Source organism: Xenopus laevis, chromosome 7S (genome assembly GCF_017654675.1).
Source record: "Xenopus laevis strain J_2021 chromosome 7S, Xenopus_laevis_v10.1, whole genome shotgun sequence".
NCBI lineage: Eukaryota > Metazoa > Chordata > Amphibia > Anura > Pipidae > Xenopus > Xenopus laevis.
Window position 1 is genome coordinate 101,460,745 of NC_054384.1, and position 23,604 is coordinate 101,484,348.

General features: G+C 38.6%; 1 protein-coding gene across 2 annotated transcripts; it reads left to right on the forward strand.

The window, feature by feature from the left end:
* Positions 1-2: 2 nt before the first annotated feature.
* tmem143.S (transmembrane protein 143 S homeolog) lies at positions 3-23,604 on the forward strand. 2 transcript variants are annotated; one of them, XM_018228249.2, is made up of 8 exons: positions 3-147; positions 4,031-4,252; positions 6,406-6,510; positions 9,309-9,503; positions 15,726-15,862; positions 19,073-19,352; positions 20,629-20,818; positions 22,900-23,604. In XM_018228249.2, exons 2-8 carry the CDS (start codon positions 4,052-4,054, stop codon positions 23,067-23,069), a joined length of 1,278 nt encoding a protein of 425 aa, XP_018083738.1. In that variant the 5' UTR covers positions 3-147; positions 4,031-4,051; the 3' UTR covers positions 23,070-23,604. The 2 variants fall into 2 exon arrangements, with proteins under 2 accessions (XP_018083738.1, XP_018083739.1); XM_018228250.2 differs by lacking the exon at positions 3-147 and adding an exon at positions 162-272.

Here is a 23,604-nt window from a genome sequence, read left to right on the forward strand (position 1 = left end):
GGGAAAGTGCGCGCATGCGTGTCGGGCTCTCTGAGGCTTCGCGTCTTGAGCGTAGAGCCACCGTGACGTCATCGTCAATGGACGGCTGGAGCGCCTGGGCGCTACTGCGCAGCTGCGGGTTTGAAAGTCAGCTCTGCGCGTATAGAGGTTAGCGCTTTCGTTTTGGGGATTTGCTGTGAGGGGGGAGGTGCAGTAACTAACGCAAAGCTCAGGCTTCTGTAGCTGTGAGCGAGGGGGCTGCTTAGAGATTGTTTTTTCAGTGCTTGGACTGTGTGAGCTTGTGCAGTTATTATACTATACCTTTGCCTGTCAGACTTACCTTATGTTTAGCCTCGTTGTGTATCAACTGAGTGCTGCCAATACTCCTCTATAGCAGTGGAGATTTGTGCCCTGACGAGGCTTCTGTCACAGCTGTAACCGAATATCCCTCACATACTCTGAAAACTCCATTTTACATCCCTTGATTTTAAGTTTTCCCTCATTTTTTCAGTTTTTTGTGGTCCCACCAATATTTATAGTGTTGGCACATGGCCTGTCTGGTAAATATTATACTGGTGCCCTATGTTATTAAAGTTGTTGTTCACCGTTGAATTAATTATTAGTAGGATGTAGAGAGGGGTATTCTGAGACAACTTGCCATTGGTTTTCATTTTTTATTATTTGTGGATTTTTGAGTTATTTTGCTTTTTTTTATTCAGCAGCTCTCCAGCAATTTCAGCAATCAAGTTGCTAGGGTCCAAAACCCTAGCAACCTGTGATACAAATGTGACATGGCAGAGAATGAGAGTGTGATCAAGTGTATCCAATATGGCTCCTTAGTTACAAAATGGATGTACTGACATTAGTTGGGAGTCAAGGGAACAACCGGAGTTGAGGTACCTCTTGTAAAATATAAGGATATTATAAGTTGCCGAGCAGTTTCATGACCATATTTCGGCCGTAGTGTTTTTATACAGGTCACGGAACTCCGAGGTAACTTCTAATATCCTCCTATTTTGCAACAGGGGGTACTTTATTTATTATAATACACACGTTTCAGTAAATCATGTGACAGAAATGACATCACTACTCACCGTTTATAACTGATGACATCAGAACTCACCCTTTATAAGGATATAATTTACACAATATTCATGGCTTTTGTGTATTATATAGTGAATAAAGTACCCCCTCTTATAAAATATAAGGATATTATAAGTTACTGAGGAGTTTCATGACCATATAAAAGCACAAGGCCAAAGGCCGACTGCTTTTATACAGGTCATGGAACTCCAAGATAACTTCTATCATCCTCATATTTTGCAACTGGGGGTACTTTATTTATTATAATACACAAGTTTCAGTGAGTCATGTGACAGAAATGACATCAGCACTCACTGTTTATAACTGATGACATCAGTACTCGTTTATAAGGATATAATTTACAAGATATTCATGGCTTTTGTGTATTATATGGATATATTAACATTAGTTGGAGACCAGGGAACAGCAGGAGTTGAGGTAATTAACTCATAAATATATAAACATGTTTATCAGGAAGGAATCTTGTATCTCATTCACATGATTATTTTCTTTCTCATGGTCACAGTTCTGGGCATATGGCCATTATTTTGGTATATGTCCACAATTAGGATAATGGCCAAATTCTGTTATGATTGATTATTTTATTGTTACACTAGTATAAAAAGAGAACTCAGTGGAGGGGGGCTTCAGGATTTCATCTACAAGCAGACGTGTTGTGTAGAACCTTGCCCGATTGATCTGGCTTTGAGAGTTCGCTGTACTTGGCCCGGGGTCCCCCAGCTGACATTCCTCTCCAAAGTCTGCCAAGGGAAGCTCATCTAGACGTTGCGTTGTGTTCGGCGATGTATTCATTTTCTTACAATATATTATTCTTAACTAATATTGATCAGCATGTGAGTGTGTTTTATTTCTATCCCTGCCCATGATAAGTCTGCCAAGGAAAGCTCGGCAAGACAAAACATGCACTGATTTGGATAAGAAATTGCAATATGAATAGAAGATGACCTGCATAGAAATTAAAATATAGAATAAAAAGTAACAATAACAGGACTTTTGTAGCTTTTCCGAGGATTTAGACGAGTCAGTGACCCCCATTTGAATGCTGGATGGAGAATAAGGCAAATAAAAAAAAAAAAAAAAAAAAAGCTATATGGCAAAACGCCAAAACAGGGGTGACATGTGTAAAACAAAAACTAAAAAATGTATATAAGGTACATGACCCCCAAAAAGCTGAACAAAATATATCCAACTGTCCCAGACCAATGCTGGAGTGGATGTTCCACGTCAGTGACACTATATCATCTGCTATGATCAACACGTATTGGGATGAGATACATAGATTGGTAACAAAAGTCACTTGTAAGAACTCCGTAAAAAGCCTAATAATAATCTACTGGGAAAACCTATAAATGAAATATCCAACTCTTCCAAGAAATTAGTGAACCATATATTAACGGTAAAAAGTATATTAATAGCAGCTGAATGGAAATCAGCTATCATACCATTCACAGTGGAGGTCCATAAAAAACTGAGAGCACTATAGCATATATGCAAAACCGAACCCCCAAATTTCTGCCCATCTGGGCCCCATACATACAAACTATTGGGGAAACCCACTGACCTATGACAGGAACATGGCTAGACCTCTACGGACATGTCAAGAGAATCACCACAACTTAGCGGATAGTGATGGATGATGGCCCTTTTGGAAATATACCCACATGGTCAGACCACTACTTTCTTAACACTTTCCCCTAGAAATGGCATGCTATCAGACACACATTAGAAAAATAATCAGAGCTAGAATTGTTGATTTTTCTTTTTTTTTTGTTTTTATTATGTGGGTTTTGGGGGTTATTCGATGCAATGTAATTTATTTACAAAAATGAATAATTTAACATACAATTAGGGGCTCATTTACTTAGCTCGAGTGAAGGAATAGAAGAAAAAATACTTGGAATTTCAAATGATTTTTTTGGCTACTTCCACCATCGAATAGGCTACTTCCACCATCGAATAGGCTACTTTGACCTTCGACTATGACTTTGAATCGAACGTTTCGAACTAAAAATCGTTCGACTATTCGACCATTCGATAGTCGAAGTACTGTCTCTTTAAAAAATACTTCGACCCCCTAGTTCGCCACCTAAAACCTACCGAGGCCAATGTTAGCCTATGGGGAAGTTCCCTATAGGCTTCCTAACAATTTTCTGATTGAAGGAAAATCCTTCGATCGATGGACTAAAATCCTTCGAATTGGCTCTTCCACCCCCCCCCATAAAAATTAAAAAAAGAAAACATTGATGGCAGGGATTAAAAAAAAGGCCATTGGTATTCATTGGAAACTAAATCTGGCAGGTGGTTTTCCACCTAGGCGACAGCAGCTTCTTCATTCCCCTCTGTGGCTTTGGCTTCCATTCGGCGGTTCCTGGCTTTAGTGCCCTAGTTAAGTGTAAATGGAGTGGTCCATGTAAATGGAGTCTAAATGGAGTGGCCCATTAGGCATTTGCCCAAACGGCATTTGGACCCAATCAATTACAAACTGGTGAGCTGCTGAATAAAAAGATAAATAACTCAAAAACCACAAACAATAATTTACTTACCTCACACCCTGGGCCGGTGCTCCTATCAGAAGAAAACTGCACTGGCCCAGCGTTCTTCCAGCGAGCACCACGGATCGATCGGCTTCCAGCTCCTTCTTTCTTCGCCCAGGTGCGCGTGTGCAGTAGCACAAAAAAAAAAAAAATTAATGAAGAAGTTGCTGTTTAGTTCTACTGTGCATGCTTCTGCCTTGGGAAATTTGAATAATGAAGAAGCAGGAAGGCAATCACTCCATGGTGCTCTGAATAACCCTGGGCCGGTGCAGTTTTCTCCTAATAGGAGCATGGGCTAAGGTAAGTATATATAATCACTTGGGGGAGCCTAAGTGTTCAGAACCAGTAGTTTAAGCTTTATGTCTTTGTGTGACAGTCGATATTAACAGTTATATACCTTGTTTATGTTTTAGGGAATAGTCTTAACATCCATAATGTTGTACGCGACTATTGGAGCTGTTCGAATAGCATCTGGGATCCGAATTCCAGTTGCCTGCAGCATGGGAACACTAGCTGCTAAAATGTCAAAATACAGAAAAATGTGGAAGCCATTTGAGCCAAAGGATTGGTTAATGCAATATCAAGAACGCTATATACCTTTATCCAAGGGCCAACTTGTACAGCATCTAATTCAGGTGAGAAGAAATATTCCTGTATCAAATCACTTAACTACTACTCCAACTTCTGATTGTCTGAATATCCATCCTACCCTACAGACTACAGTCTAAATGAACCCCACTGTCACTTATTAACCCTGGCAGCTGCTCAATGTCTGCTGCTCTGCTTATCTTTGGAACCTTCTTCCATGCTCTATGATTTTCAAGTGGGCTCTTAAGGTGGCCATAGTCGTAATAATTACGCCCTGAGTCCTCTGTCAAAAGAAACACTACATTTCTTTCCTTCTATTTTGTACTCATGGGCTTCTGTAACAGACTTCTTGTTTTCAGCTTAAACCTCCAGGTCAGGGCTTGAGCATGCTCAGTTTGCTCCTCTCCCCCCTCACTCCTCCCTCTCTGCTGTAATCTGAGCCCAGAGCTATGAGTAAACAGGGAGAGACTCAGGCAGGAGACGATGTCACAGCAAGCTAATATGGCAGCTGCTATCCGAAACAAAAAGAGAGAGTTTCTAGAGCTGTTTAGGTATGGTGAAGCATTCTGCAGAATAAATATAGTGTTATAGCTTGCACTATTGTGGCTATTAGCAATAAACTGCTTCAGTAGCTTTTCTTCTCCTTTAACACTTGCAAACCTTTACATTGCAAGACTTCAGCATATGGATAGATTAACCTCTGCTAGAAGTCACCAAGACATTTCATGAGCAGTGTCATTGTTTATTAAATAAGTGTAAAATGTTAGGAGAGCACAACGTGCTTATATATAGGTCAGAGAATTTGACTTCTTATATCTTTATATTTTGCCTCAAACAGTGCATACGGTAAATACTTTTCCCTCTAGGGATCCTTTGTGTATTATTGGTTGGGTAACAGGTATGGATGACTTGAGCAGGCATTTAGGGGAAGATTTATCAAAGGTCGAATTTATGTGAATTTTTTTATGTGAATGTACTCACAACTCGAATAGGAGATTATGTATGTAAAAACTCGAATGCCTTTGATCGAATACGAACGATTCAAAAATTTGAATCGAATTCCTCCGAAAAAAAAACCATTGAATGTCAGGAAGGCAATAAACATCTTTAAATGGTTCAACGGACGTCTCCTGTTGACTTGTACATGAACTCGCCAGGATTTAGGTGGCGAGTAGTTGAACTGTTTCCAGGGTCGAGATGTGATTGATTGAATTCAAGTTGGTGGTTTTAAATTTGAAATCGTGAGTTTTGACCAAAAAGAAATTCAAAAATTTGAATTCACCATTCGAACGTTCGTAAATCTGACCTGTAAAGATACACTTGTATGTCGAGGTCTCCAAAAGCTGATCTTTCCCTGTTAACCTTGAGGTTGGTGGTATTGAGTTGATGAGATGCGCCTTGGGTCAAATTATTAGATCGTAACTGTAATGTAACATATGACTACAATAACAATGGTAAATGCAGGACTCCGGGAGAAGGGACACAGCTACAAGCTAAAGGGATTTTTAAAGCTGCCTGATCAATGTCTGGATGATTTTTGGCCAGCTATTGGTTGAGAGGACCCCATACACAGGACAATAAGATGTTGACTGTCTGGAAGGAATCAACCAGCCGCTGATATCATATAATACACATTAGTTATTTGTAGGGATGCACCGAATCCAGGATTCGGTTCGGGATTCGGCCTGTTTCAGCCAGATTCGACTGAACCGAATCCTAATTTGCATATGAAAATTAGGGTCAGGGAGGGAAATTGCGTGACTTTTTGTTACAAAACAAGGAAGTAAGACATGTTTTCCCCTTCACACCCCTAGTTTGCATATGCAAATTCTGATTCGATTCAGTATTCAGCCAAATCTTTCGTGAAATATTCGGGGGTTCGTCCAAATCCAAAATAGTGGATTTGGTGCATCCCTAGTCATTTGGTTGGACTGCAGATACTGTCGAGACTTCATTCTCTGTCTGCCAATGAATAGCAGTTGGTATGGGGAGTGGGGGGCCCAGTTGAATATCTACATCAGCACTGTCTGCGGAAGAAGACCATATCATATGGAAAATATATTTATATGTTTGGGACAGTAGATGGCCGTATCAATGTGTCTCCCAGCATTATTATGTATGCAATAATTATATTCCAGTTTCAACAATTTGAATCCAGAGTTGTTAATTTTCTTAATATAATAAATACAACTTTTTGTAGGACATTCACTGTGATAACTCCGAAAGACGCTCTTTCTTGTCCTTTGTAGACCAGCTGGAGCTCAGCCTTCTTCAGCCCTACCACTCCACCCTTGAAGCACTTCAGGTAAATCATTTTTATCTCTTCAATAAATATCATTATTTTTATCTGTGCCTTATAGATAATACAGTAGAGCCCCACTTTTATGTTCTACTGTATAACTAGTAAATTATTCACAGTCCATCACAGGAAAGAACCGTTTGATTTTTTTTTCCAGAATTTCCTAATTATTTTTGTGGTTCCCCGGAAACCATAAAAGCAGGGTTATAAGTAAGTAGGATATATCCTACAGTAGAATGTGTGATTATATTTAATACGATTTATTATTAGATGATATGGAATACCTGGCTCTAAAAGTAGTCGAGATATGAGATCCATTATCTGGGAACCCCATTTTTTGGTAAAGGGTTGAATTCTCCTTTAAAGGGGTTGTTCATCTTCAAACACTTTTTTTCAGTTCAGTTGGTTTCAGATTGTTCACCAGAAATATACTATTTCCAATTACTTTCTAATATTGGAGTTTAAAGTTTTATTTTTTACCTTTTACAGCAGCTCTGAGAGGGTGGGGGGGTCTCCGACTAAGGGGGTGTAAAGTTTTATTTTTTACCTTTTACAGAAGCTCTGAGAGGGGGGGTCTCCGACTCTTAACACCCTTGGAGTCGGAGACCCCCCCTCTCAGAGCTGCTGTAAAAGGTAAAAAATAAAACTTTACACTCCAATATTATCGAAATCTGAAAATATCGAATTATTTTCTTAAAGTTACTCCGACCAAATCCTCACAGTTTGTGTCCCCTAATTTATCAATACATTTTTCTGAAAATTTCCTGAGTGGGAAAAAAACTCGAAACAATCGTGAAAAAAGTTTACCAATTACCAATTTTTTGGATTTGACGCCCAAAAAGCCACAAAACTTTCGGATTATTGCACGAAACCCATCGAATATCTGGATATCTTCGGGACTTCTCCCATTGACTTCTGCATGAACTCGGCAGGTCTGAGTTGGAGTACTTTTTTATTCAAACTTCCTCACCCTCGGGGTTTAATAAATTCAGAAAAAATTTAATTTTCAATTTGAATTTAGAACACTTAGGGGGCTATTTAATAAAGTCTGAATGCCAAAAAGTAGTTTTTTTTACTATAAAATCCAAATTTTTTATGGAAAAAAAAACTTGAATTTTTCTGAATTTATTATACCCCGAGGGTGTTAAAAATTCGGATTTTATAGTAAAAAAAAAAAAAAACTAGAATTTTTGGCATTCCGCTTTTAATAAATAACCCCCTAAATCAGTGGCGTCCAAACTTTTTGCTACGAGTGCCCGATTTGGCTCCGTGACACCCTCCGGCGAGAACTAGCACCTAATCCAGTGACGTCATGACTTCACGCGCTAACGTGCCATTACATCATTGCGCGCAGCCGCCGCAGGAAGAAGATAGAAGGCACTGCTCTCTACTCCCGTTTTCGTGAGCGAAAAAAAGGTACCGGATCATGGGTTGGGGTGGCTTGTTGGGTGCCAATGCTTTGTGAAAATAAATGCCACAGATTTTAAACAGTCAGAGCTGAGCAAGTGGTATGCTTTGGCTTATACTGGAATACTGGACGGCCGCCCTAGGCCCGTGATGAGGCGGCCTCTCTCCTAATCTGGGCCTGCCCATGAATGGGTGATTCCTTCTTTATAGGTGGCCATAGACCAATGTCGCCAAACAAGTGGATCTCTCCCCGAAATGCCCACATTGAAGTGGGCGATATCGGGCTGATCCGATTGTGGGCCCCAGGGGTTGCGGGACAGTGTAAATTTGAAAACGAGCTGCAATTGGCCCGCGGACTGGATTTTGGACATGCCTGCCCTAAGTGTTCTAAAAGGATACATTTAGTTGAGACAATTGTTATCTTTGTCCCTGCTGAGCAGAATCCCTGAGATACTAATTGTATCAATAAATGTAGCAAATTATAACTAGGGATTTAATGAAACGGGACAAATTCGCCCATCCCTAATTATAACAGTTCAGATGCTCCTGGATCACTGTGCTGCCAGACTGAGACACCGCAGACACGAAAATTAAACTTTAAACTTAAATTCTGTAAAAACAATAAAAAATGGAAAGCAGTTGAAAAAAGTCTTTATTTCTGGCGAACAATCTGAAAACAACAGAACTGAAAAGTGTTTGGAAGGTGAACAACCCCTTTAAATAAGCAGGCTAGAAATTTTGTTCATTATGTTTTGTGCTTCTGTACCAGCCCAAGGCAACCACAGACCTTTAGCAGTAAAGATCTGTGTCTCCAAAGATGCCCCAGTAGCTCCCCATCTTCTTTTCTGCTGATTCACTGCACATGCTCTGTGCTGCTGTCACTTACTGAACTTAGGGAGCCACTCACAATATACAGTACCCATAGAATAGAAATGTCACAATATAAGGCTGATTAGTAATTAATACACATAATTACTACATGGCAGCACAGAAACCAGTGCAATTAGCATCAGAATTTAATAATCAGCCCTGTAGCATCAGCTTATATTACAGGGGAAGCTCATTTTCTGCTGGATAATTAGTGACGAGCCCTAAGCTTAGCTTCTCAACAGCCAATCAGAGCCCATTGAGCATGTGAGTGTCACAGACACTTTCCAAGATGGTGACCCCCTGTGACAAGTTTGAAGTCCTGGATCATTGCTGCTATTGACAAGCTGAAACTTTAGCCTCGGGCAATAAGTTTAGTATATAAAACATGGCATTTTTAGCCCTATTTATTTTTAGGGTTTAGTTCTCCTTTAGCCATTCCACTTTCTGTAAAAATTAATATTGGTGCCTTATTTTTAAATGCATGCAAGAAAGAATATACAAACTTATATGTTACTTTTCCTCCAAAGTTACTGTATGATCCCATTAACCCAGACCGTGATGCGATATTCGAGGTACCTTTAATGGATTCCGAGAAACTCCTTAAAGAAAAAGAGGTCTTGGACCAACTGCAGCCAGTGTTGGATCAGGCCAATTTCAACGTTCTGTCAGAGGATGCCCTAGCGTACGCACTCATTGTTCATCACCCTCAGGATGGGGTACAGGTAAAACATCCAAATAAGCTTTGATGTGTTTTCACGTAAGAGAGCATAATTATTATTTTCTACTTTTGTTATTTCCGTGGTGAAGACGGTGTTTATGTTTTCCGTGCTTTTATGAACTCTCCATGGAATATAAATATATTTCTCTTTATTCATCGCTGTAAAAAGATACTTGTATTAGTAAAGGTGCTGATTTTCTTTACCGTAGGAATAAATATTTATATATCACATTCTCTGTGATGAGGCTTCAGAGAGCATTTGTGTGTGTGTAGCAGCAGAAATGCTATAGTTGCCTACAGGCAAAGAGCAAGCTAATGTGATCGGTTTTGTTTGTATATAAATTATATATTTTTTGTACCCCTTAGACACAGAGAGACACATGAATGTTTTGTGTAGTTAGTATGTATCCCCAGATGTCCCATAAGTAGTAATTGATCTGACTATACTACATGTGAACATGAGTCTGTGTGAACGCTGATAAGGAGAGAGTCACTTGTGCTTAGTCCTTATCAGAATGAATTACTGTATTTAAGTCCCTTTCTTTATATACAATTGGACAGTTGGTTTCATTTGTGCACAGCTTGTTGCTAAGCAGCATCAAAATATTGTTATTACAGATACAGGACCGGTTATTCAGAATACAAATGACCTGGGGTTTTCCAGATAATGGATATTTCCACAATTTGGATCTTCATATCTTAAAGGGGACCAAAAAAAATTATTCCAAATCCTATTTTATCAAGTGAAGCAAATAAAAGTCAAGCAAAATAAACTTTAATTACACTGTATAAATTATTTGAATCTTGTTTTCTTTATTCTGGGAATTCATAATTATAGGAAGCAGGCAGGAGCCATTTTGTGGACACTGTTATTAAGGCAAACCTTGCATCATCTCAGAATCTTGTTTGTGCAACAGAATGGGGGACCCGATGTCCATCTCCATGCCCTGGTTACACAATTAAAATTGTTAAGAGAACTGGGGGAATGTGGGGAGAGCAGCAATTTCTAGGAAGTGCTGAATGGAAAGTGAAAGTAATTGCCTGCCCCGCCTCTATGCCTAAGGTAGATAGTGTAGATCGTGAAGATAAACGTAATTATTTTCTTTTAATCGATTGTATTTAGAAAACTTATATTACATTTTCATTTTCGCAATAGTTCCCCTTTAATAGCTTCCTCAAAGAAGGAATTTCCGTCCACACACTAGTTGCCCTAAATGCAAACTAGTCACATCTCAAAATCATTGGTCAGTCATCTAGCTATAATCATATACAAAATAAACAGTGAACATTGATCCATACCCTATTCATAAAGTGAAGAGAATAAAGCAGATAACAAACTGGCAGATTTCAAGGTTCTCCATTAATAGACCTGTCAAGAGGGACCGAGAAAAAATGTCAGGGGACATGATTTGACTTTACAAGTACATTAGAGGACATTATAGACAAACCTTTTTACCCATAAAGAGGATCGCGTACCAGAGGCCTCCCCTTCAGACTAGAAGAAAAGAACTTTCATTTGAAGCAACATAGGTGGTTCTTCACAGTCAGGACAGTGAGGTTGTGGAATGCACTGCCGGGTGATGTTGTGATGGCTGATTCTGTTAATGACTTTAAGGGGCAGATTTATCAAAGGTCGAAGTAAAAAAAAAAATCAAATTTTGAGCTATATTTGTGTACTTCGAATTGGCCAAAATTCAATTAGAATTTGAAAAAATTTGAATATCGATGTACTGTCTCTTTAAAACTTAAAATAAAACGTTGACTATTCACCATCTAAAACCTGCCGAATTGCTGTTTTTTAGCCTACGGGGGACCTCCTGAAACCTATTTTGGAGTCATTTGGTGGACTTTGAAAAATCAAAGTTTTTTTTTTTTTTTTGGATAAACTTCGAATGGAAGTACAGATGCAGCCAGAAGGAATTGTACATCTGGCGCGCTGTAACGGATCAAGATAAACGCGCTGGTCGCGTTACATGCAGGGAAACACGATGCCCCGACGTTCAGAAAAGAAAGGAGCTTAAATTAAATTAGGTGTGCTTCCATGAACGACCACCAGGTGGCGCCTGATCTTACACGCTATTTACAAGTTGTATTCTGTATAGGTCTCCTGTGGCACTAAGTAAGATAAATCCATTCAAACATATACTGGAAGTAGCGTTGTGGATAGAGTGCTGGTTTTAACTCCCAACATACTTTTATTTTTTCACTCAATTTGTCTCTTCTGCCGATTTTACATTTTCCCCTGTGTCTGTCTCTTCTGACGATTTTTCATTTTCCCGTGTCTGTCTCTTCTGCCGATTTTACATTTTCCCCTGTGTCTGTCTCTCTCTCTGAATTTACATTTTCCCCTGTGTGTCTCTTCTGCCGATTTTACATTTTCCCCTGTGTCTGTCTCTTCTGCCGATTTTTAATTTTCCCCTGTGTCTGTCTCTCTTTCTGATTTTACATTTTCCCTTGTGCCTCTCTCCCTCTTATTTTTCATTTTCCCCTGTGTCTGTCTCTTCTGCCGATTTTACATTTTCCCCTGTGTCTGTCTCTTCTGCCATTGTTACATTTTCCCCTCTGTTCCTCGCTTCCCGATGTTTCATCTTCCTCAGTACCTCTCCCACGGCATTCATTCAATATGTGACTATTGTAGTGTAGTGGTGAAGGAAATGGTCTTAGAAATGAAAGGTCTTAGATTCGAATCTTTTTTAACTCTAGATCAATAAAAACTATATTTTAATTACATGTAACAGAGCTAAATAAATGTAAATGTATGTACATTTCAATCTTGGCTTAGCTACATTATGTAACTAGATAAACAGCTACTATTAGTAACTACTTATCATGGCTACAAAATGCACAATAGTGATACTTGATAATAGTGTCTTACTTAATTATCACTATTGTGTATTTTATAGTTATGAGAAGTCGTTGCTACTAGTAATTCTGTGAGTCTTCACTGTTAGGAACTTTTCTTTACAGAATCCACAAATCAGTGTGTCATTGGAAACCCTTTGTTACATAAGTGGTGCCAATGACGTGTGAATGCTCAACTAATTCTTGTGCTTTATCAAATGCAAATCAGCTGTGGTTCTATTCCAAGATCACCTGTAATTGGAAAAGGTGCCCGAGCTCTGCTAAATCCACACAATAGATTTTTCATTTTCCCATGTCTGTCTCTTCTGCTGATTTTTCATTTTCTCCTGTGTCTGTCTCTTCTGTCTATTTTACATTTTCCCCTGTGTCTGTCTCCTCTGCCGATTTTTCATTTTCTCCTGTGTCTGTTTCTTCTGTCTATTTTACTTTTTACCCTGTGTCTGTCTCTTCTGCCGATTTTACATTTTCCCCTGTGTCTGTCTCTATCTCTAATTTTTCATTTCTCCCTGTGTCTGTCTCTTCTGCCGATTTTACATTTTCCCCTGTGTCTGTTTACCCTGTGAAAGAGACAGACACAGGGTAAAATGTAAAATCGGCAGAGACAGACAGACACAGGGGAAAATGTAAAATAGACAGAAGAGACAGACACAGGGAGAAATTAAAAATTAGAGATAGAGACAGACACAGGGTAAAATGTAAAATCGGCAGAAGAGACAGACACAGGGGAAAATGTAAAATAGACAGAAGAGACAGACAGGGGAAAATGTAAAATCGGCAGAAGAGACAGACACAGGGAGAAATGAAAAATTAGAGATAGAGACAGACACAGGAGAAAATGAAAAATCAGCAGAAGAGACAGACATGGGAAAATGAAAAATCGGAGGGAGACAGACACAGGAGAAAATGAAAAATCAGAGAGACAGACACAGGGGAAAATGAAAAATCGGCAGAAGAGACAGACACAGGAGAAAATGAAAAATCAGAGAGAGAGACAGACACAGGGGAAAATGAAAAATCGGCAGAAGAGACAGACACAGGGTAAAAAGTAAAATAGACAGAAGAAACAGACACAGGAGAAAATGAAAAATCGGCAGAGGAGACAGACACAGGGGAAAATGTAAAATAGACAGAAGAGACAGACACAGGGAGAAATGTAAAAACGGCAGAAGAAACAGACACAGGGGAAAATGTAAAATCGGCAGAAGAGACAGACACAGGGAGAAATGAAAAATTAGAGATAGAGACAGACACAGGGTAAAATGTAAAATCGGCAGAAGAAACAGACACAGGAGAAAATGAAAAATCAGCAGAAGAGACAGACATGGGAAAATGAAAAATCTATTGTGTGGATTTAGCAGAGCTCGGGCACCTTTTCCAATTACAGGTGATCTTGGAATAGAACCACAGCTGATTTGCACAAGAATTAGTTGAGCATTCACACGTCATTGTCACCACTTATGTAAATGTAACAAAGGGTTTCCAATGACACACTGATTTGTGGATTCTGTAAAGAAAAGTTCCTAACAGTGAAGACTGTTACTAGTAGCAACGACTTCTCATAACTATAAAATAGACAATAGTGACAGACACAGGGGAAAATGAAAAATCGGCAGAAGAGACAGGCACAGGAGAAAATGAAAAATCAGAGAGAGAGACAGACACAGGGGAAAACGAAAAATCGGCAGAAGTGACAGACACAGGGTAAAATAAAAAATCGGCAGAAGAGACAGACACAGGGTAAAATGTAAAATAGACAGAAGAGACAGACACAGGGAGAAATGAAAAATTAGAGATATAGACAGACACAGGGTAAAATGTAAAATCGGCAGAAGAAACAGACAGGAGAAAATGAAAAATCGGCAGAGGAGACAGACACAGGGGAAAATGTAAAATCGGCAGAAGAGACAGACACAGGGAGAAATGAAGAATTAGAGATAGAGACAGACACAGGGGAAAATGTAACAATCGGCAGAAGAGACAGACACAGGAGAAAATGAAAAATCAGAGAGAGAGACAGACACAGGGGAAAACGAAAAATCGGCAGAAGTGACAGACACAGGGTAAAATAAAAAATCGGCAGAAGAGACAGACACAGGGTAAAATGTAAAATCGGCAGAGGAGACAGACACAGGGGAAAATGTAAAATCGGCAGAAGAGACAGACACAGGGAGAAATGAAAAATTAGAGATAGAGACAGACACAGGGGAAAATGTAACAATCGGCAGAAGAGACAGACACAGGGGAAAATGTAAAATAGACAGAAGAGACAGACAGGGGAAAATGTAAAATCGGCAGAAGAGACAGACACAGGTAAAAATGAAAAGTTAGAGATAGAGACAGACACAGGAGAAAATGAAAAATCAGCAGAAGAGACAGACATGGGAAAATGAAAAATCGGAGGGAGAGACAGACAGGAGAAAATGAAAAATCAGAGAGACAGACAGACACAGGGTAAAATAAAAAATCGGCAGAAGAGACAGACACAGGGTAAAATGTAAAATCGGCAGAAGAGACAGACACAGGAGAAAATGAAAAATCAGAGAGAGACACAAAAAAATCAGGAAGGAGAGAGAGAGAGACATGGAGATGGCTGAAGGAAAAAATCTGGGAGGATAATATATAAATCATTTTTTTTAATATAAATTATCTTTATCTTTTTAATATAAATTAGAGGGGGAGAAAAGTTACATATAGTGCGGGGATTGAACATTGAACCCCTTGGCAAAAATGCAAGCATTTAATCCATTAGGCCACTACTACAACGTAAATGCCTCTATCTCTTTTCTCCCTTAGTAAACCATGCACTGCATACTGGAATTGATCACAATACCTAGCGCTTAGCGGCCTCTAGTGGCAGCAACTTGTATTACATGTTGGTAAATGCGCTAAACGCGTTGAGGCTTCATGACACATCGCACTTTCTGCAGCTCAACTAGCGTTACAGCGCGATAAACGTACAAAATAAAGTGACTCCATCTGTAGATCAAATAACGATCTTAATTCGAATACAGCCTTTTCACCCGCAGAAAGAAACTTAGATTTTTTTAATAAATTTCGGTTCATCTTTTTTTCTTCGAATTTCGAAGTTATGGGAGTTCAAAAAAACTCCCATTACTTGGATCTTCGACCTTTGATAAATCTACCCCTAACAGTGCCTTGGATGATTTCTTGGACAGACATAATATCAAAGGCTATTGTGATACTAAACTCTATAGTTAGTATAGATATGGGTATATAGAATTTATGTGAAAGTATGGAGGGGTGTGTGTATAGATACTGGGTTTCATTTGGAGGGGTTGAACTTGATGAACTTTGTCTTTTTTCAATCCGATTTAACTATGTAACTAAATCTTTCTGTTTATAGGTCTATGTGAACCTTGACAAATATGAATATATACGGTTCTGGGCCCTCGGACAGAGACTGGGACCCCTATCCACTCAGATGAACACCAGTCCCAAGAGTTCCTTCTTTTCCAGGTCTCCTCGCACCCCACCAGAAAGGCAAGACCTATTAATGGGTGTTCTTCATGTGCAATGTAAATACAGGGTGCCCTCTTTATTGAGATACATTTTTTGTTAAATAAATATATATATATAGTGAATAAAGTACCCCCTATTGTAAAATATAATGATATTATAACCCACCAATGAGTTCCATGACCATATATTTTTTATACAGGTCATGGAACTCCGAGGTTACGTTTTCCAACGGGGTATTTTATTTATTATAATACATACATTTTAGTATTTAGTCATGTGACAAAAATGACATCACTACTCACCGTTTATAACTGATGACATCACTACTTACCGTTTATAAGGATATAAAATTCATGAATATCTTGTAAATTATATCCTTATAAACGGTGTGTCATCAATTATAACCGGGGAGTAGTGATATCATTTTGTCACATGACTCACTAAAACTTGTGTATTATAATAAATATAGTAACTCAAAGTAATTAAAAGTATTCTTTGAATGAACTCCTTGGTCTGATAGTATTCTTTGAATGCTAAAACAAAACAGGGTTGATCTAAAGCACATGTAAGCAAACAGTTCATTAAAATACAGTCAATTTTAATCACACAGTAATATACATATTAAGTTCTAGTTGTTCTTTTAACACCTTGTTGCAGCACTGCCAGTTGTATTCTCACTTTACAAGTGCAACACTGAAATAAAACAAGTAAAGGCGAATAGAAATTATGCTTCTGTTTCACCATAGCAGACACTTGTCAGAATATAATAAGCATCCTGTCCTTTTAGTGTGACAAGGGCTATCAGTTTGTTACAGTAATGAATTACCGGAAACTACAAAACACTTAAATGTACTTTGTTAAAATATAAAAAAAGAGACTTCAAAAACGGCTAATTCCATTTGCAGACATCATTAGGCTGCCTTTGTGATGCTGACCTTTTGTAAATGTACAAGGTGCTTATTGATACCCTAAGGTCTGTAGTGCCTGCCTGGCTGTTCATTTTTAATAGTGACTAAATTAAATTGTGGGCTCTGTCTGATGGCTTGCGGGGCAGGGCAACAGTTTCTGAAAGGGATTTCTGTTCATAACCAGAAAGGAAATGTTGCTTTGTTATCCTATTAGTAAGCACCAGCATCAATGCAAATATAACGTGGAATATTGCAGTAGGAGGTGTGGTAGACTGACAGGGAAAAGGAGGAAAAAGGTCACTCTAGCCTTTACTTTTTCCCCAGGGACTGAGAGAGGCTCCAGGAAGGGAGTTATGGAACATAGAATCAGTGCTCTAGTAGCCAGGGAATCCATTCCACAGATCCAGTCCAGACATTGGAGTTCACCTTCCACAGGAAAGCTGTCCTGTGGAAAGGCTATTTAAAGGGATACTGTCATGGGAAAAATGTTTTTGTTTTTTTCAAAATGAATCAGTTAATAGTGCTGCTCCAGCACAATTCTGCACTGAAATCCATTTCTCAAAAGAGCAAACAGATTTTTTTTATATTCAATTTTGAAATCTGACATGGGGCTAGACATATTGTCAATTTCCCAGCTGCCCCAAGTCATGTGACTTGTGCTCTGATAAACTTCAATCACTCTTTACTGCTGTACTGCAAGTTAGAGTGATATCAACCCCCTCCCATTTTCTCCCCAACAGCCAAACAAAAGAACAATGGGAAGGTAACCAGATAGCAGCTCCCTAATACAAGATAACAGCTGCCTGGTAGATCTAAGAACAACACTCAATAGTAAAAACCCATGTCCCACTGAGACACATTCAGTTACATTGAGAAGGAAAAACAGCAGCCTGCCAGAAAGCATTTCTCTCCTAAAGTGCAGGCACAAGTCACATGACTTTGTAGGTAAAATTTGGTACCTCGGCTTATACACGGGTCGGCTTATACACGAGTATATACGGTACTTCAAAGTGTGAAGTTAGTGCTCAGTGGGCAAGGTTTTTATTTTATGTTTGTTTGCCACAATAATCACCCCTGTGCATAATTGACTGTGTTTGTTTAGAAGTGGGAAAATAAACCTGTTTTCCTTGTAGAAGCTTGTGTGTCCCTGTCTTTCTGCTCCTTTGTCCTATGCTGCCTGCCTACCATTGACTCCCCCAAAAAGTGCATGTGCATGCCGCCAGCTTGATATATAATAGTTTTAAGAGCCGTACTTGCTAACATAGATCCAAAGAGGAATGTAAGCAATCCTAGCAGTTCTGATCACACAGTGTTAACAAATGTAGGTGCAAACCCCTCTAAAACCTTGTTCACTAGTTGTCTAAATAAATCAGGTTAAAGGGCATGTAAAGGCAAAAAAATAAAATCCCATTTTTAGTTTCTTTAATGAAAAAGAAACCTATCTCCAATATACTTTAATTAAATATGTGTACCTTTTTTTTATAAGAAACCTGACTGTATGCAGTGAAATTCTCCCTTCATTTACTGCTGTGGATAGGAATTGCCTTTAATGCTTCCAACTCCAGCTCCAGGGACAAAGATTGTGGATCCAGATTTAAACAGATAAACTGGAATTCTCATTGAAGGATTATATTGATGCAGCCACTGGTTCTGCAAATTTGGAGAAAGTTTGTATTAAACAATACTAAAATTATAAAAATCCACATTAGGTTACATGACAATACAGGACCCAGTGCAGTCTGTATATTCTGATTATTAATCAGTCTTGCTGTATCGGTTTCTGGCAGATATTATTTGACTTGTGCTGTTTTGATAATTTATGACGATCCCTAAGCAGCCCAGACCACACTGAGCATGTGTCTTGATCTTGCAAACATGTTTAACAAAGTTTCAATATGGTGACCCCCTGTGGCCAACTTTGAAAGCATAAATCATTTGTTTGATTAGGCTTCTGGTTCAGTAAGTTTATGTACAGAATTTATAGCATTGTTCTATTTAAGACTTTACTTCCCCTTTAAACATCATATAATGTAGTTGTTTGCTGCGCCCCTTTGTTTTGAAGTCATTCGAATCTAAGCCATAGCATATAAGAAAGCTGCCACTTTCTGAGATAAAGGAAAGAGACTTCACAGTTTGATACTTCCTAATGCAAGAAAAAAATTAGAATTTTAGTTTATTGAAATATGAAAGAATGATGTTCCTGAGAATAGGCTATATATATTTTTTATATCTATTTGATCAACTACTTTCCTGTTAAAAATTAGTGGCATTTTTCTGTTCACACCTTTATTTTTTACAATTGGTTTGTATCTGCTACGAACAGGCGCTACTTTAAAAGAGTCCTTGTGGCAGCCCGTCCCAGGAATGGCCACATGGTCTTAAAATGCTTCAAGGACATCCCTCTCGAAGGTTTGGAGCAGCTGCTTCCTGTGGTGAAAGTTCGCACTTCCAGATTTGATCGCACCTTGCTCAACACTATGCTGCTCGTCAGCGGAGGAATTGTATTTGTCAACGTGGGCATGGTCGTCCTCACAGATCTGAAAATTGGATCTTCTTTACTCCTGTTCCTCTTTGCCGGATTCATGACATTTCGTGCTTGGAAGGTAATGTAAGAACAATGACCAGCCAGCTCTTAAAGGGGTTGTTCAATTTTAAAGGGGAACTATCGCGAAAACTAATACAAGCTTCATCATGAAATAAGAAACTTTCTAAATACAATCAATAAAACATTTTAAAAAAATTATCTTCACTATTTCAGCATTTGTTTCTCTACATTCTGTCTTCATTCAGGAGTTTGGTGTCAAGTGAATGATCCAATATATCTTATAGGAGGCTCCTTTTGCCTAGAAGATGTATTAGAATCTATTAAAATCATCATCACACATCATTATCGTCTCTCTACATGCAGAATTTGTGCAAAAGGCAGTTATTTTATTAGAATTTGTTTGTACTGGAATCAGTTATAGGAGTGAGCTCTAATACATCTTCTAGGAAAGGAAGCCCCCCTATAAGATATATTGGATCTAACTGTCAATGAATATCTGACACTCAACTGCTGCATGAAGAAAGAATGAAGAGAAACAGATGCTGAGAGAGACATAGTGAAGATAAACTTGATTACTGTTTTTCATAAACAAAGCAGAATTTTTAATTGTTTGTATTTAGAAAGTTTCTTAATTCAGTATGAGGAAGCTTATATTTAATCTTCATTTTTGCAATAGTTCCCCTTTAAATTAACTTTTAGAATGATGTAGAGAGTGATATTCTGAGACAATTTGCAATTGGTTTTCGTTTTATTGTTATTTGGTTATTTCCGTTATTTAGCTTTTTGCTCACTAGTCTGTAATTTCAGCAGTCTGGTTGCTAGAGCCTAAATTAACCTAGCAACTATGCATTGAGAGACTAGAATATGAATAGGAGAGGCATGAATAGAAATATGAGAAATAACAAGTAGCAATAAGAATACATTTGTAGCCTTACAAAGCACTTGTTTTTAGATGGGGTCAGTGACCTCCATATGAAAGCTGGAAAGAGTCGGAAGAAAAAAGCAAATCATTCAGAAATTATAATAAAAGAAAATTTGAAGGCCAACCAAAGTTGCTTAGAATTAGCCATTCTATAACATACTAAAAGCTAATTTAAAGGTGAACCACCCCTTTAAAAATGATTGGGATAACATAAAAAGCATGGGATAAAGCGCAATGTAATGAGAAGTTTATCTAAGCTTTATTCGTACTAACGCTGACAACTTCATATACATCCTTACAGCTGGGCATGCTGTCTTTAGCCTTGGGCTACAGTTACACAGTTCACTGCTTCTGCATCCATAACGTTTTCTATAGCTGTGACATATCGTCTCCCCTTTGCTTCCCACTTCAGGTGTTCTCTCAGCGTCGGAATGTGCATTCACTGGAACTGGCACACATGCTGTATTACAAAAGCACTTCCAATAACTCTGAACTGCTCGGCGCCCTCACTCTCAGGGCTCAAGAAGAACAAGCTAAGGAGGTGATCTTGGCTCATAGCTTCTTGAAAAAACTCAACCTTCCAAGAGAAGGGAATGAAGCAGGCAAGTGTTCATGTCTGTACAGACACGGGGGAACATAGATGTTAAATTGCTCCAGTACAGTAGCAACCAATCACATTTTTGCTTTTCATTTCTAACGCGTAGTAGACTGTTCAAAGCTAATTGCCGATCAACTACAGCAGTTGAATCTATTGAGTTTAGCTTTGTTAAAGGAACAGTAGCATCAAAAAATGTAATTGTTTTAAAGTAATAAAAAGATAATGTAGTGTTGCCCTGCACTAGTAAAACTGCTGTGTTTGCTTCAGAAACACTACTATTGTTTATATAAATAAGCTGCTATGTAGCAATGGGGGCAGCTATTCAAAGGAGAAAATGCTCAAGTTACACAGCAGATATCAGATAAGCTCTGTAGAACATAATGCTATCTGTTATCCATTATTTATCCTGTGCCATATAGCCGTTTTTCAATTTCCGCCATTGCTACTCAGCAGCTTGTTGATATGAACTATAGTAGTGTTTCTGAAGCAAACACAACAGTTTTACCAGCGCAGTGCAACACTTCATGATATTTTCATTACTTTAAAACACTTTCAGTTTTTGGTGTTACTGGTCCTTTAATCATATGATCTGTGTTGCTAGTAAAATAAATTAAACAAAATCGTTAAACAGTTATTCTAAGAAAGTATTTTCCCACCCTGAACGGGGTACATATAACCTTTTTTTTTACCTTTATAGGGCATGTAAAGGCAAAAAAAATAAAATCCCATTTTTACTTTCTTTAATGAAAAAGAAACCAATATACTTAATTAAAAAATGTGTACCGTTTTTATAAGAAACCTGACTGTTTTCAGTGAAATTCTCCCTTCATTTACTTGATCTGACAGCTGTAGATAGGAAACTTCAGATGGTCCCTAGCTGCTCTGCAGGGAAACGATCATACTTTTGAACAGCATGGGGAGCCCTCCCACCTTACTTCCCAGCCATGCAGAACTCAAGCAGCTTTGTTTGTTTCCTCGTAGAGCAGTCGGCGATTGTTTAGAGATTTTATTTTTGCCTTTACTGTTTCCAACTGCAGGGACAAAGATCATGGAGCCAGATTTAAACAGATAAACTGGGATTCTATTTGGAGGATTATTTTGCTGCAGCCGCTGGTTGTGCAGAGTTGGAGAAAATTTGTATTAAACAATACAAAAACAATAAAATCCCCATTAGATTACATGACAACACAGGACCCAGTGCAGTCTGTATATTCTGATTATTAATCAGTCTTGCTGTATCAGCTTCTGGCAGATATTATTTGACTTGTGCTGTTTTGATAATTTATGACAATCCCCAAGCAGCCCAGACCACACTGAGCATGTGCACAGTCTTGGTCATGCAAAGATGTTTAACAAAGTTACAAGATGGTGACCCCCTGTAGCCAAATTTGAAAGCATAAATCATTTGTTTGATTAGGCTTGTGGTGCAGTGAGTTCATGTTTATGATTAGTATACAAAATACAGCATTTCTAGCCTTATTCTATTTAAGACTTTACTTCCCCTTTAAAGGGCACTTAGAGCCCACACTAAGGTTTGGGGGGTAACAGTAGTTTTTTTTTTTTTAAAACCAGCGCTAGGACATCTGCACAGGGAGGGAGCTCCCGACAAGAGTGGCCATGTTGGAGCAGACGCATGCGCTATACACAACATGGCCGCTCGTTCCGGCAATCACCTCTTAAGCGCCTCTTCTCCAGCGTGAACATCCCCAATTTGGCCAGTCTTTCCTCATAGCTAAGATTTTCAATACCTTTTACCAGCTTAGTTGCCCTTCTCTGCACCCTCTCTAATACAATAATGTCCTGTTTGAGTGATGGAGACCAAAACTGTACGGCATATTCTAGATGGGGCCTTACCAGTGCTCTATAAAGTGGAACAATGACCCCTTCCTGCCGTGAATCAATGCCTCTTTTAATACAGCTTAATAACCCTTATTTCTGATTAGGAAAAACATTAGAAACCTCACATAAGTCTTCTTATATCTTTCCTAAACAGCAGACGGTCTGATTAAGTCAGACATTAGAGCAGAAGAAAATATAACAGATTTCAAGACTTGTTTTTTTTTCATTCTCACTTTTCCATTTCAGAGGATCCAAAAACAGTTGCACAAGTCAAGGAGCAAGTGGAAGCCTGGCTGAAATCAAAATCAGGACTAGAGATCACATTTTCTGCTCAGCGTGCGCTCCATTATATGAATAATTTAAGTGAAAAAAACAAAGAAATGCCTCTACCAAATAGTTCGGAGAAGCTGACGTGAGGCCACTGCCCATTTGAAGGGAATCAAAGATATCTTTTGTGATACTTGGTTCAGTGAAGAAACTTGCACTTCTTTTTCTTTGTATGATCCATGCTGCTGTTGCGTCTGGTGACTGCACCCCAAGGGCTCCTTGGATCTGAATTTCACTGCCATTTCCTAAAAGTCACCTTGGACTCTTAAAACTGACTTGTGAGCATGGCAATCTCTATGCTTGTGCTTGTCTACTCTGCTGCTACTGCTTGTATGTTTTGCAACATTATTTATTCTGATGTGACTGACTGACTGTAAGTATAAAACAATGTCAAGTGCACATGAGTGGGTGGGTTTTGAGCTCAGATTGTATTTGCTATTACTTATTGTTTTAAAGGGGTGGTTCACCTTTGAGTTAACTTTCAACAAGTTATAGAACGGCCAGTTCTAAGCAACTTTCCAATTGGTCTTCAGTGTTTATTTTTTATAGTCTTTTAATTATTTACCTTATTCTTCTGAATCTTTCTAGATTTCAAAAGGGGGGTCATTGACCCCATCTAAAAAC

What these genes read in the sequence shown, in the direction of transcription:
- tmem143.S (XM_018228249.2), top strand. Translation starts at nt 4,052, where the DNA reads ATGTTGTACGCGACTATTGGAGCTGTTCGAATAGCATCTGGGATCCGA. An exon ending in TTGTACAGCATCTAATTCAG is followed by an intron (nt 4,253 to 6,405) that starts GTGAGAAGAAAT and finishes AACTTTTTGTAG; the next exon opens with GACATTCACTGTGATAACTC. An exon ending in CCTCGCACCCCACCAGAAAG is followed by an intron (nt 15,863 to 19,072) that starts GCAAGACCTATT and finishes TGCTACGAACAG; the next exon opens with GCGCTACTTTAAAAGAGTCC.